At 36.2% G+C, this 14,371-nt stretch overlaps 2 protein-coding genes across 4 annotated transcripts; one reads left to right on the plus strand and one right to left on the minus strand.

The window, feature by feature from the left end:
- The first annotated feature begins 22 nt into the window (after positions 1-22).
- Positions 23-3,998, plus strand: card19 (caspase recruitment domain family, member 19). Of its 2 annotated transcripts, XM_077203935.1 has the most exons (6): positions 23-405; positions 1,584-1,723; positions 1,828-1,984; positions 2,668-2,730; positions 2,820-2,885; positions 2,973-3,998. In XM_077203935.1, the coding sequence occupies exons 1-6, from the start codon at positions 399-401 to the stop codon at positions 3,077-3,079; spliced, it is 540 nt and encodes a 179-aa protein (XP_077060050.1). In that variant the 5' UTR covers positions 23-398; the 3' UTR covers positions 3,080-3,998. The 2 variants fall into 2 exon arrangements, with proteins under 2 accessions (XP_077060050.1, XP_077060051.1); XM_077203936.1 differs by lacking the exon at positions 23-405 and having other exon boundaries at positions 1,577-1,723.
- ninj1 (ninjurin 1) lies at positions 2,717-14,123 on the minus strand. Of its 2 annotated transcripts, XM_077203939.1 has the most exons (4): positions 13,957-14,110; positions 6,866-7,100; positions 5,530-5,704; positions 2,717-3,054 (listed from the first exon to the last, which is right to left on the minus strand). In XM_077203939.1, exons 1-3 carry the CDS (start codon positions 14,011-14,013, stop codon positions 5,559-5,561), a joined length of 438 nt encoding a protein of 145 aa, XP_077060054.1. In that variant the 5' UTR covers positions 14,014-14,110; the 3' UTR covers positions 2,717-3,054; positions 5,530-5,558. The 2 variants fall into 2 exon arrangements, with proteins under 2 accessions (XP_077060054.1, XP_077060052.1); XM_077203937.1 differs by lacking the exon at positions 2,717-3,054 and having other exon boundaries at positions 3,136-5,704; positions 13,957-14,123.
- Between the last annotated feature and the right edge of the window lie 248 nt (positions 14,124-14,371).

A 14,371-nucleotide genomic window follows, 5' to 3' on the forward strand; every position in this document is an offset into this window, starting at 1 on the left:
GTGTTTAACTGAATGTGTGTATAGATAGATAACGTGTGTTTATACATGTATATGTATGAATGGCCTATGTATAAATATATTATTGTACGTTATACATTATTATTTATGTATAAATTATACACGTAATAGACTGTTTATTAATATCAAAATCGTTTTATATGGAGCGCTCACTGCTTGCCGGTTATCAACAACTAATATGCAGTTGAAAGTGTTTCATCTTTTATACAAAGGGATTCGAATGTTGTTGTTTTTTTACAATAATCTGTATTTGCGTAAAGTTTCATTATGTAAAATGTTTCCCATTTTGATCGGAACTTCCGGTAATTTTTTCACCATGGTTTCCGCCCCTACAACGCCATGGGCGTTTCCAAACAAAAGACAACAGAGGGCACTTCAGAATGGGAGGTCAGTCAAACTTTTGTTACTGCAGTTTTGTTTGATGTGAAGTATAAATATGAACGAAGGATAGTCATTTTACTTTGTAAAGTGTGCTTTAAAGGATCCATACACGCTGCTCACAAACTTGAACTGGTTCGACTAGTTTTGCTTCGACAGTTGTCGTTGCTCGTTTGCGGTGTCTTTAAGTCTACTCTGCTTAATAGGTTGCATTTCAAAAGCTCTATAACCAGCTGATATTGTACTTCTGAACTTATAAGTTGGTTTGTTGGCTAAAAGTCATACAAAATAACCGTCTAAGTATGTTTGACAGTCTTTCATTCCCCGTGTCTTTGCTCAATGTAATTTTCATGAGGTTGCGACATCTTCTGGCCGAAATGTGCACTGCATTCATTTTAATAGAATTGATTATTTAAAGTCCCCATGAAATCAAGATAGAAGTTTTTTGGCTTTTAGTATGAATATTTGAGCCTTAATGTTATCTATAAGCTAGTGTGCTCCAAAAACAATAACAAAATTCACATTTATAAGATATAAGCATTAAATACTTGCAGTCTCTCAATGATTTTAATGATATTACTCTGCACTTCAGCGTCTCAAGCTTTCTTTCCAATCAAATGCTCTCTGGAATCTAAAGCATCCCGCCCCCTACATTATAAATATACGCTGAAGCTGCGCTAAAATCAGTCACTTCACACATTTAGCCTACTCTTTTTCTACGTGGTGAATGGCACATCGTGCACTAGTGCAAGCTTTCCATTGGGGCAAATGAAGTCTGGTTTCACGTTAGTCTCACACGAACCACTGCAGCTCCGGTCCAGAGACATGATGGTACAGAGTGCATCGCATACCACAAGACCAATTTGAATTCTTCACAGAATGCTGTATTTTAAAGCGATATGGAGGAGATTAGGAGAAACGGTTAGAAGAAACTGCGGCTTTACCGAGCCAACTGCTCTGGCCGAGCTGTAATACAAACAACACTATTGGCTGTTTTATAAGAAGGCAGGAGCCTTTCAACATGTCCCACACTATCTTCCTTTTCAGTAGAAATTACGTCAACACACTGAATAATACTGCGCCTTTCAAGGCACGTCAGTAGGCCTTCAAAGGATTAGATCATCCAGCAACATTTTTTTGCTCATGTTGTTCTAAGCCTGTATGACTTTATTCTTTGTAAATGACAGAGAGCTTCCATGAACAGCTGCGAAAAGACAGCTGGTTCCTGAAATCGGACCGACGTCTTGACACAGAACTGGTGGATAAACTCATCCTGCAGCTGAACCGAATCTACCCACAGATCCTGACTGACAAGGAGGCCTCCAAAGTAAGAGCTCCACCTTCAGTAATACAGAGAAACTGTCCAGTTGTCTTTTAGGGAATATCTCTTTCATAACTTAATTTTCCAATAATGATTTTCCCAAACATTAGTTCAGGGATTTGGATGTTCCCACCTGTATCAGGCTGGCGGAGCTGCTGTCTTCTCTACAGGAGAAAGGAGAAGAGGCATGTCGAGAGTTTTACCGCGCACTTCACCTCCACGTGGAAGACGTTTACTTCAGCTTACCCACGCGCCTCCGGCTCAGAGGTTTGGCAGAATCATCATTTTCCACTCATAACCACGTCATTCTTTTGAGGATATTCATTTGGTTTTGCCACGCATATAATTTCTTATTCGCAGTGGTTGTGGAAATGTATTTAAACCTGTTATTAAGCCTCGGGTGCTACAAACTCACACTCCTCTCGGTCAAAAGTGGCTAAACACCTCAAATGTAACTTTGAGTAAAATTAATGTAATATATTTTTGTTCAATAATAATTTTTATTTGATATTTTGAGGGAGTTTTATGGTAAGTATTATTAATGAAATAATTATGATCCATTTGTTTCTACAATTTTTTACAATACAACTAATCTAACATTTTTTTTTTTCAACTAACCCCTACATTTCTTTTTTATTTTTCAGGAATGTGGCTGATTTTTCTGTATTTTCATATATTAATAAATTTCCCATTAATTTCTTTGGTGGTCATTTTTTAACCATGGGTAGTATAAGTGTCACTTTTTTATTAAGGACCATTTAACATTTTCCAATCATGTCCACAATTTGTGTGTGTGCATTTTCACATAGCAAGTGCCATAATAGTCACCAAGTGCCTTACCATTCCAAAGAAGTAAAAAATCTAAACTTAGCACTAAACAGCACTAGAGGGTTAAACTTGATTTGTCGCTTATTTTTGGTCTGACTACCAGGTTGTATTCCTTTTTGTAGAGTCTGGTGATCCAGTCAGCCCAATCCCGATTCCCATAGAAAGACATGTATTAAATGACCACAGTAAGTGAGCTTTTTATGTGACCACACATTAGTAAACGCACTCAATTTACATAAGTGATGTTCCATTATGCTTTTTTGTCATTGCACAGGTCCATTTTTCTTCCTCAGTTGTTTCAGTGTGGCTGTAGGAGCAGCTCTGCTGTATTACTATGGTGGTAAGTGCACAAAATTGTTAATATCTTCATACGCACATCAACAAATCCATCCCCTAGACTGAAAGCGCTCAATGTTTTTATCTGCAGAGTCCAAGCAGGTGTCAGGCTCCAGCAGCGCTCTGGGTCTGGCTGCGATGGGTCTCAGTAGAAAAGTGCGAGACGTTCTCATCTGGTACACAGAAGATGGAAAATAATGGATTTTTTGCTGCTTTTAAAAAAGTAGATTAAAAAATACTCAAATATCCATGTCTAACATATCAAAACAAGTATTTTAATTCGGGTTAAAAAAAAAAAATTTTTTACATACTATGTATATATACAGAAATCATTGCCATGAGGCAAAATTCCAAAGATTAAACTTTAAGGTTGCGTGCCTAAATATGCAATCTCGTTACAATTTTAAATATAGCAATAATAGTGATTTCTATAACTACATACAGTTATGCTTTTGAAATAATAGCCATTTACATGCCATAAGAAGAGCAGGAACTCATTACTATTAAGCAAACTCTCTTACACTAAAGTATTCGGTTGAAGTTAACATGCAGAGCTGCTGTTAATGATGCAACCCTTATTTTGTTTGTGCATTTGTTGTTAAAATGGACCTCAAACTCATTTCTATATTATTTATAGTCAATACCTTTCAATTATCACAGACTGTCTAAAATTATATTTGTAAAGTGTGGACACAAAGGGGTCCACATTTCCAAATTCACTACACTATTTAGTACATACTGGAATACTACAAAACTGGATAAACATGAAAAATCTGAATATTTTGACACGTAAGACACTAAAGACTACAGGTAAATCTGATCCTCTGAGTATTGGGAGCTTGTTACTTTGTAATAAAACATTTTTCGGGCTAAGGTTTAAACGGATATATTTTATGTGAGCATGTTTATATAGCTTTTATACTGGCAGCATGTTTGCACTGGCTTGTGTACTAATAATTGATATCAACTTGTGGCCTTGTTACTGCAGTGCAATTGTACAACAACTGTAAATCTTATTTGAAACTGATATTTTCAGCTTTGAAACATTCACAATAGTTAACTGAGAAACTGTACATTTTGTCAGGGTTTAATAAAACTTTTATTAGGCTAAATGAAACAATGCTTTGGATGTGTTACTAATGTATTTGGGGATTAATATGATTTTTACGTCTTGATATACCAAAACAACCCCTACCCCCCCCCCCCCCCAACCCCAATATGAAATGCAATATGAAGATAGCGGCAACTGTAAGTAGCTCTACAATTGATCTATAAACTGTAATAATGTCTAAATGCACTTCTGATTAATGATTTGGTTTTCTTTCATGACACAATCCTGTTATCTAAAAATGAAAAATATCATAATTTATTCAAATGATATCCATATAAAATGTACAAAAAGTTATAAACAAGAAATATATAAACATTGGATCGTGAATAATCACAACAAATATGAAAACACTAAACAACATTACATTTTTGAAAGAAAAGGACATTGTAGATCCTAGTCAGTAGAGGGCGCTCTGATATATAGTCAATGCAAACAGACAACATGCATTAGGCTACAAATTGAACAACAACAAAGCTACAGTTAGATTTTTCTGGGTGACTAATAAAAGAAAATGTGCTATATTTAAGATAATTTATATTCATGTGTAGTAAAGGTACTGAGGTTTGTGAGAAAAGAAAAGATCCTCTCTGGCCAAACTACATCCATAGATTAATAATCAGCTTGAACGGCAGGTACTTTGTTTTCAAACTTTTCTGACCTCTTAAGCAATTTGTCCTTACTTATTCATGCAGCAAAGCCTCTAAAGTAAAAATAAACCCAAACGTGCTGCGCAAACGTGAGTTGCAATGTGTTGAACCATACATAAATGAATCGGTAACACTTTACAATAAGGTTCATTAATTAATGTATTAACTAACATGAACTAACAATGAACAATACATTTGTTACAGTATTTATTAGTCTTTGGAAATGCTAGTTAATCAAAATCCAGCTGTTCATTGTTTGTTCATGTTAGTTCACGGTGCATTAACTAATGATAACAAATACAACCTTTGATTTTAATAATGCATTAGTAAATGTTGAAATTAATAATAACTAAGATTAATTAATGCTGGACAAGTATTGTTTATTCTTAGTTCATGTTTACTAAGGTAGTTAACTAATGAACCTTATTGTAAAGTGTTACCAATGAATCTATACATTTCCTCCCTATAGGCAGCTAATACAGTGACTGGTGACTACTTCAGGTAGGCAGTATGAAGGTCACATGTGAGGTGAGGTGTTACTGTTCATTTCAGGCTTGAAGGTATCACATGGACCATTGTTTGGCTGTTACTTAACATGTTTTAGTCAGAAAGTAATGATATCTTTGTTCCAATTTTATAATTACTGTGCATTATGTAATTAAACAATTACCCATATTACAACTATATGTAATTGCAATTTTTTTAATTACATTTGTTTTCATAAGAATTTATGATCCACAAGTTAAATTATCTAACCTGTTATCGCCTCATTTACGGGACTAAAAACAAAGTTTCTTCATGTAAAACATAAGGCATATTTACATGGAGGCACATTTGAGTATTTCATGACTATATTTCATTTTTGATAATAAATGTCCATCTATATATACATGTAAGAAACCCTGACCAGCATTGCCTGTTAAGATTTTTTCTCTTCTGGTCTTTGGACGCCAAATGCTGTGATGAAAACATTTACTACAACGATGATAAACACGAGAGCTGTGACGATGTTCTCCAGAAGATTCAGTATGAAGTGTTTACTTGAGTCATTCAGATTCCACTTCACTGCAGAACAAAAGCAATAACAGAAGCTCATTATGTAATTCAGAACTTTTACATAAAAGAAAAGGTTATTGAACTGATTTAAAAGCTTCTTAAATTAAAATGAAAGGGCAAAGTCGGGATTAGAAAATGATAATTATATGGTGTCAAAATCTACATCACACACTTTACTCATTTCTCAAGTTAAAAAGAACCATCATGATTACTGTAAAACCTTCAATATTAAAAATGAAGCCTATTTTACCCCAATTACAAGATGATTGTGTGCTAACAATGGATTCCAGTGTAAAGCACAGAGTTGCGTTTAAGGAAATACCAGACAGTTAATGATTGCTAGAAACAGGAGGTTGGGTGCTGTTTAAGTTCAAAAGAGAGGAAGGAATATTTCTCAAATTATTTCTGAACCTCTTTCTCCGAATGATAATCAGAATGATTCATCTGCTCTTACTCACGATGTGGTCAAAAATGAAAGTAAAAGCATTCCTAATGGGAAACACCAAAATGAACTAAACTTTTACCACCTGATACAAGCATCATGAAATACTAAATGTATTACAACCTTTCTGCTACCTATACTAGTACTATTTTATCGGGTTTATTATATTTTATTATGCAGTACTGCATGTATAGTGTGCACATGACATGCTATGTATTCAATGAAACTAACTGACTGTAATCTCCTTTTAGACGTTATTATTTGTTCAAATGGCCATGAAATAGTTATTTTTAGCAAGATTTTCATTGAACAATGGCTTAAATTTCAATATTTTCCTCACGCAAAGTTATCAAATGATCTCAAAACACTTGGAATATAGTGTCTACATTGTACTGAGTACTTTTATCATGTTTTCATGTTTCTTTTTATCCTTTTTTTAGAGCGTAACACTTTCAATCTATGGAGGAGAGCATGAACATTCCTCAGAAAGTCTCTTGTGTGTTCATACAAAGTCATGTGGGTTTGTAAAAACATGAGAGCGAGTAAATTTATTCCAAAAAATGTGCATACTTTTTTACATACTACACAACCTGTTTAGAAAGGTCTCATTTAAATGATTTCTTATGGTCTTAAACGTTTGTGTATATATACAGGTGGATATCTACTCGTGTTTTAATTCACTCTTGTCTCTATATTTTGGGTTCTCTGTTTGGATGAGCTTCTCTCACCTATGAAGATGAGCAAGACCCCCACTACGATCTGCAGGATGAGGGAGATGCTGATGAGGCTGATGAGAGGGGTGTAGAAGGAGAACGAGGGTCCTAGCTCCACGACGGTCTTCAGCTGGGATGCGTTGGCCATCAGCAGGGCTACATCCAGCATGCTCTCCGCTGCACTCTTCTTATTGGCGTAATGGTTCATGTTAATAGGGGTGTTCCTTGACCAGCGGCTCTGCTGAGGACGCTGAACACAACCATGAAAACCCACACGTGATGTTACTTATAAACAGACAAGGTAATGAGTACATGAGCATCATGCAATGTTTACAGAGGTAGATGGGGAAAATAATCTGTGCAAACTGTTATTTTAGAATCATTTTTATACTAGTATAGATTTGCTACTATTTTCAATTGGCTTATATTTTTATATATTCAGTTTTCATTAACTAAGTTAGTTACATTTGTATTCATTTTTTAATATTAATAATAAATTATTCATTTTTATTTCAGTTTTTGTTCAGTTTTAGTTTTTATTTGTTTCCATTTTCCAGTTTATTTACAGTAATTTTATTGCTTCAACTTAAACTTATTTCAGTTCTCTGGCATGCAAGACAACATTTCTCATTTTAATTTACTTAAGGTTTTTCATCTAATATTTATAATTTTTTTTCAGCTTTTTTTATTTTATAATAAAAAATTTTAGTTAACAATGATAACCCTGTTTGTTTGCAAACAGTTCAATATGATTTACCCTAGTAGGGAAAGGATCCTTTTTTGGAACAAAAAACATATTTTAGGGTTTAAGTTAGTAAACATTATTGTCAATATATATTATTGTTATATTGCTCTCTGATTCAAGGGTTAGGTTAAGGGTGTAGGCTTTGACAGTTTCATATAAATATTGTATGAGGGCCATGATTTAGATTAAAACAACAGGCCCCTACTTGGGTAGATCACTTAAATCGATTATGGTTGTTGGAGACTTATAATTTGCATAAAATTTTACTAATGCGCAATGGATTTATTTTTAATTTTTTTGCCCTTCACCTCCTCATCTATTCATCAGACTAATTTGTGTTTCTGCGTCATCTATGTTCACATTTCTCAGTTTTAGAAGGAACTGAAAGTCAGTTGTTTTTTTCTCTTTAAGATATGAGAAGTTTGTGGCATGTGTGTAAGGAAGGGGTAAGCAGTTATGTGACCCTGACATGATTTCCTTCCTTCTGTTTTAAACACAAGTGTATGGGATATTGAGAACCACTGATAGGGTCACAGAAACCTCTGTACCACAGAAACTTTTCAAGATTAATTAATATCAAATTAATTCTGTAAAGCTTTCATTCCGGTCGAATTTTCTATTTATTACTGATTGTTTCTTTAAATGAAAGTGTAAGAATTCTTTTTCCGTTAAAGCTGCTTTTTGGTAGATTAGAATTCATCTCTGTGATGTTCAGAACAGCACTAAGCATTAGAGTCAATGGACTAACTGGGCACATTAACAAGATAAAAATAACAAGAGTTGCAAACGTCCTTTTATTAAGCAATAAGACATGAGAGGCCTTGCAACAGTTATTTTACCATGTAAGGGTCGTTCTTAGAAACAACACAAAGGCAAAAAGTATCTAAAACTAACTTTAAGTTGGCAGTAAACCCAATCTATTTTGTAAATGCATGTTATAGATTTTATTGGGAACGATTAATCCATTTTATACTGTATAGTCGTGTGAAAATGAAAGGACACCCTATTGAATTCTATGGTTTTACATATTAGGACATAATAAAAAATGATCTGGTCCTTGGCATGTCTTAAAATGAGGTAAATACAACCTTAGATGAACAACAACACAAGACACATGACATCATGTCATTATTTATTTAACAAAAACTAGGCTAAAATGGAGAAGCCATGGGTGACAAACTAAGTACAGCCTTACTGCTTCCATAGGAATTAAGAGTGTAAGTAGCAGTCAGGCACTTCTAATCAAATGACTTTGATTAACTGATCATCAGCAAGTGTGATCAACTCTAGTAAAGCAGGAGTTTTGTCCGTTTTCTGGTCTGGAGCCTTCAGGTGTGTGTTAACACAATGCCAAGGAGATCAGCAATGATATTAGAGAAGAAATTGTTGCAGCCCATCAATCTAGGAAGCGTTATACGGCCATTTCCAAACTATTTGAAGTCCATCATTATACACTACAGTGAGAAGATAATTCACAAGAGGAAGACATTCAAGACTAATGCCAATCTTCCCAGGAGTGGTTGTTCCAGCAAATTCACCATAAGGTCAGACCGTGCAATAATCCGGGAAATTGCAAAAAAAACAAACAAACAAACAAGAATTACATCTTGTTTACTCTACAGGCCTCAGTTAACATATTAAATGTTTAAAGTTCATGATAGTTCAATTAAAAAGTGATGGACAAGTAGGCCTATGGCATGTTTAGAAGGGTTGCTAAGAGAAAGCCTCTTCTCTAAAAAGAACATTGCAGCACAGCTTAGGTTTGCAAAGTTGCATCTGAACAAACCACAAGACTTATTGAACAACATTCTTTGGACAGACGAGACCAAAGTGGAGATGTTTGGCCATAATGCACAGCGCCACATTAGGAGAAACCCAAACACAGCATATCAGCACAAACACCTCAAACCAACGGTCCAGCACTGTGGTGGAGGCCTGAGGATTTGGGCTTGTTTTGCAGACACAGGACCTAGAGTCAAATGTGTGGCCATCTGTCCGACAGCTAAAGCTTGGCCAAAATTGGGCTCATTTTAAACAAGATAATATAAAACTGGTCATGTGATCCGTGAGATATACTTTTCTGGGAACACTAAGAGTAAGAGCTCTGTATGCCTATTCTTCTCTATTATGGTGAAGGAGAGGTCAGGCCGCAGCTGTGAGCCTGCTCTTATGTGCTTTTGGTGTCGCATCTTTACATCTGCTTTGTGTTACTTGACTCTCACCAGCTGGTAAGCAGACTTGCGTCTTCAGTGTCAACATAAATGTATGAACTCCCCCAGACTACTAAGTTTATAAAATGTTTTTAAAAAATGTCTCAACATTGGTTAAACTGGCCTCATATCCAAATGTTGTCCAGGCTCGGGTGGAGTGCTGGACCGGTGTTGACTTTGGGAGTGGTTCAGTCCAGCTGCCCAATAGACACCCCATTTACACCTGGTATTAAAATGCGATCTGTATCCAGATAATTTATCCGGATAATAAGTGTTCTGATCTTACCTTTGCGTTTACACCTTGTATTTTTAATGCGTTCACGTTATCCACATTGAGTTCGGATCTCTGTCCTCCAGAGTGACACCTGCGCGTGAGCACTGAGGTGGCGGGAAATCAGCTGTAGTTTGTCAACATGGCAGGTGTAGGATCGTTAGAGATGCTATTACTGTACCGCCTGTTTCTACTTTTTCTCTGTCGCGGTAGGGGTCATTTTCAACGTTTTTCAATTAGGAGCAAACAAGAAAAGACGACAGGCCCTGTTTGCAGCTGTTGTTTTTGCGGCTACTGTGAATGCTACGACAGTGAACCGGTCTCTGTGGATGAGAGAAGGGAGTAATGAGTGGTGGGAACGTATTGTCTTACTTTTGTCGTCCGTTTAGCTTAACGTTACTTCTGAGGGCTGTTGTTTTCGCGGGCAGAGGATGACGTTTGGCAGGTACGAATGCCATCACGTCGTACGGATTGCGTTTACACCTAGTAAAGATCCGAACACAATGCGAGGCAGACTACCTCCAGATGTGGTCAGGCAGATCCGATCACAACGTATTTACACCTTGCATTAACATGCGTTTTTTATTATCCGGATAACTTATCTGGATACAGATCGCATTTTAATACCAGGTGTAAATGGGGTCAGAAGGACTCTTGTGACTGCACTGGGAGCGCAAAGAAAGTAGAAAAACTCTCTCTTTCCATCAACCACTTATCACTCAGATGCTGACATAGGGCTTGACATTAACTTTTTTTTTTTGCTCACCAGCCACTGTGGCTAGTGGTTTTCCAAAGTTTTTAGCTACTCAGCATTTTCACTGGCCACAATTTTGACATTGATACCATGGGGAAAAACTGCCATATAGATATTTTTGATATTATCTCATAATTTGACAGCAGGTATATTAGGCTGCTGTCACTTTAAGACCTGATGCACGGATCCTTTATTCCCTTACAGGTGTTTTCTTTCTTAACTGTTAATGTTCACTTAAAACATAACTGACCGTGTTTACATGAATACTCATCAGGACCGCCATTTTGACATTATTTTGAGTGTATTTGACTGTTTAAGCGCAATAAGCAGCGAAAAAGAACTAAATTTAGTACTAAGAGGCGACTTTATGTCGCACTTTGTTTCAGATATTTCAGTATCGATATGTATCTCATTATATTTATATTTTTGACAACACTACATTGCACTTAGTTTATTATTTCAGATACCTTTTTAAAAGACTACAATTAAAGTGTGCAGTGACTTCGCTACACTCCACTACTGAAATCCAGCGCATTTGGCGGTTGTGAATGTCAAGCCCTGCTGACACGTACAACACCCTTCCAGAGAAAACTGAACCAGTAATCTAAATGTAACAGCCTAGGGTCTCTTCCTCTTTCTCTGTCCTGCTATGGATCTTGCAGCTCTATTTAAAAAACAAAATGTTATGTAAGCTGCCGGAGATGGCAGAAAAATTCTACACGCTACACTTAAATTAAACAATTGCATAAATAAAGCTAGCATAAACATAGACATGGCAACTCCGGCAGATTATATAATGACTTGCATGGGCTGGACAGTTCAGCACTTTTCAAAGCCCTGTTCATAAAGTTAATATGTTTAGGCTATATATATTAGGTATGTAACGATACACTTGCAACCGGTTGAAAATCGATAAAAAATGTGTGACGATTCAAGTCGGTTGAAATGTTAAACGAATCGCGATACACGTTTTAAGCAGGGGCGTTTACTATAACTTTAGCCTACTGTGAAGTTGTGAACCTCGCTTTACAGGCACAATAGCAGCAAGCACACACTGGCGCGAAGCTAGCGAGTGTTTTCACTTCATTCATGGAACTTGAGCTTGTGTGAGCCAAGCTCAACTTCTATAGGAATGGACTGAAAACGCTCGGTTTGCTCCGCTCGCGCCGCGCCAGTGTGTGCCTCACTGGTGTGCACGCGCCGTCAAACACATGGCGACGGCAAGCGTAGATATTGACTCATCAAATCGGAGGTGTGGAGTCATTTTGACTTTCCGTAGACTAATAATAATCACCACCGTGAGAAGCACAAGTCACCTCCGTTTTCATGTAAAAGGCATTAATACAAGTGCGAGAGCCACGGAGATCACAAGGTGCACCAGTGTTTCCGTGGCAACCAGGTGTTGTATTTATTTTACGATCTCTTTCTCTAAATGTGTAGGCCTACTTGGATATATATTTTTTTATATATATAATTTATTGATGGTTATGGCACATTTTTCTAAATGTGTGTTTTTTTTACTCTTGCTAGTGTAATGATACAAATTATAACAAAATTAAAACCCCTCTAAATGTGGTACTAATTTTACATAGTCTTTTACTTAGTGTGGGAAGGTACCGTCCACCCTCTTGACCAGACAGACAGAAAGACTGAGTTGAAACAACCTTGAAGGGATTTTTTTTTTAAATTTCAATGCACCTTTTTTATTTGACAAATATATTTCAAAATGAAAAAGAAATGTGCAGCATTTTGTCTGAGAATTAATAAAAGGGACACTTTTTCATTTATAATTTCTTAAATTAATCACTTGTTAAAAAAATCGTGAGAAAATCGCATCGTGAAACCAGTATCGTGAATCGTATCGCATCGTGATTTGAGTGAATCGTTACATCCCTAATATGTATATATATATATATATATGTATATATATATATATATATATATATATATATATATATATATATATATATATTCTGTAATTATTGTTGAAAATAAATGAACAGCTGAGGTGTTAAAAACCAGTGTGCATATATTATTCAAATGTTACTTCATACCAAAGCAGGTGGAGATATCTTTTCCACTTGGCATAGAAATTATAGCCACATAGAAATCACTGCCCTTTCAGTCTGCCTAAACTCACAATTTCTTAAACATTAATTGGTGTTGCCCACAGGAATGATGATATGTTTGATTTTGTGTCTCAGGATGTTTGCTGGACGGAAAAAACACTGGTAGTAAGATGTTGTTTTAGTCGTTTTAACCACTCCACCTCAGATTTCCCACATTTCTTTTCAATGCAAACATTAATGTAAGTGAAAAAACAACACACATTAAAATTCAAAGTTTAATTCAGTGACAAAAAGCAATAATTAATGGTAACATTAGAAAGAGGCTTCTACTGAGAAATGGTGATCTGTCACAGCACATAAAATACACACTTTCCCTTATTAATATATATTTTACCCTAAAATATAGCCTACCCAAGTCTAGTAATAGCAAGTAGGAAGTTCTAGTTCTAGTAGGAGCTACTATATACTATATATATATATAAAGTCAGTTATCTATGAAGTGACTTATATTAAATATTTTTGTTATTTTGTTAATATTTATAAAAGTTACTTATTTTCGTGTCATGTGCAACAAGTTATGGTGTGTGTTGTGTAGAAAACGCTGTACATTCCAATGCAGTACCGCGTTTTAAATGCGAGTAATGTCGCCTCAACTGACAGAGTGTATTAGTCAGTGTCTTTCTACATTTGTTGAGGGTTACACGGCCCGGTGATCTCATCATCAGTCTGGACGCAGTGGAGCGTAGCAACACCCGAGTAATGAATAAGAGGTTTGTTTCTCACCTTTAACCCGCTATTGTGTCGCGTAGGCGAATCGCTGCTTGCCACTCACAACTTCCCATTACTAGAAAACAAACATCCCGGACAGTCGAGAAGAAAGAAAGAAACGCGTCCAGACTCCTCAAATCAAACTCTTAGACATAAGTGTTATTCGGTCAATGTATTTTTGTCTAACCCCAGTGGTTTTCATGGACACCAGTATTCTATAACAGGTTGAACTTTTATACTAACATCCAATTTGCGGATGCGTTTGTACGTTCAGTTTAGATTCACTCACCTCTCCCGAATCACCTCTGTTAGCATCTCCATTTAACTCCATCTCTTCTGAAGCCATAATCCTTCCTTTGGTTGTATCCGTATCTAACAGTCCGTAAATAGCTGGATTTCAGAGTGCTTGTGGTGCATTTCCATTATGATCTCATGGAGGCTGGACAAACGACTGCCAATCACTGCAGTAGAGCTGTCCGATTCATTCTTCTGAGTCGGATCTTTTTAGTCATTTCGTAGGAACAGCATTTTACTAAACGTACAAAAACGTTTTCAGCTGTAAGATGTCCAGCGTTAAATGTAGATGCAAATTATGTTAGCTAGTTTCTATATGTTCTTGTGTTTTTTACAACCGCAGGCCCTACTGGGAAAACCAGCTGGACCAGCACAAGGTGGTCAAGCTGACAGATGTTTTTTTGATTTTC

The sequence above is a fragment of the Siphateles boraxobius genome, unplaced genomic scaffold, assembly GCF_051911475.1.
Source record: "Siphateles boraxobius isolate OS27281-9 unplaced genomic scaffold, OSU_SipBor_1 5, whole genome shotgun sequence".
Taxonomy (NCBI): domain Eukaryota; kingdom Metazoa; phylum Chordata; class Actinopteri; order Cypriniformes; family Leuciscidae; genus Siphateles; species Siphateles boraxobius.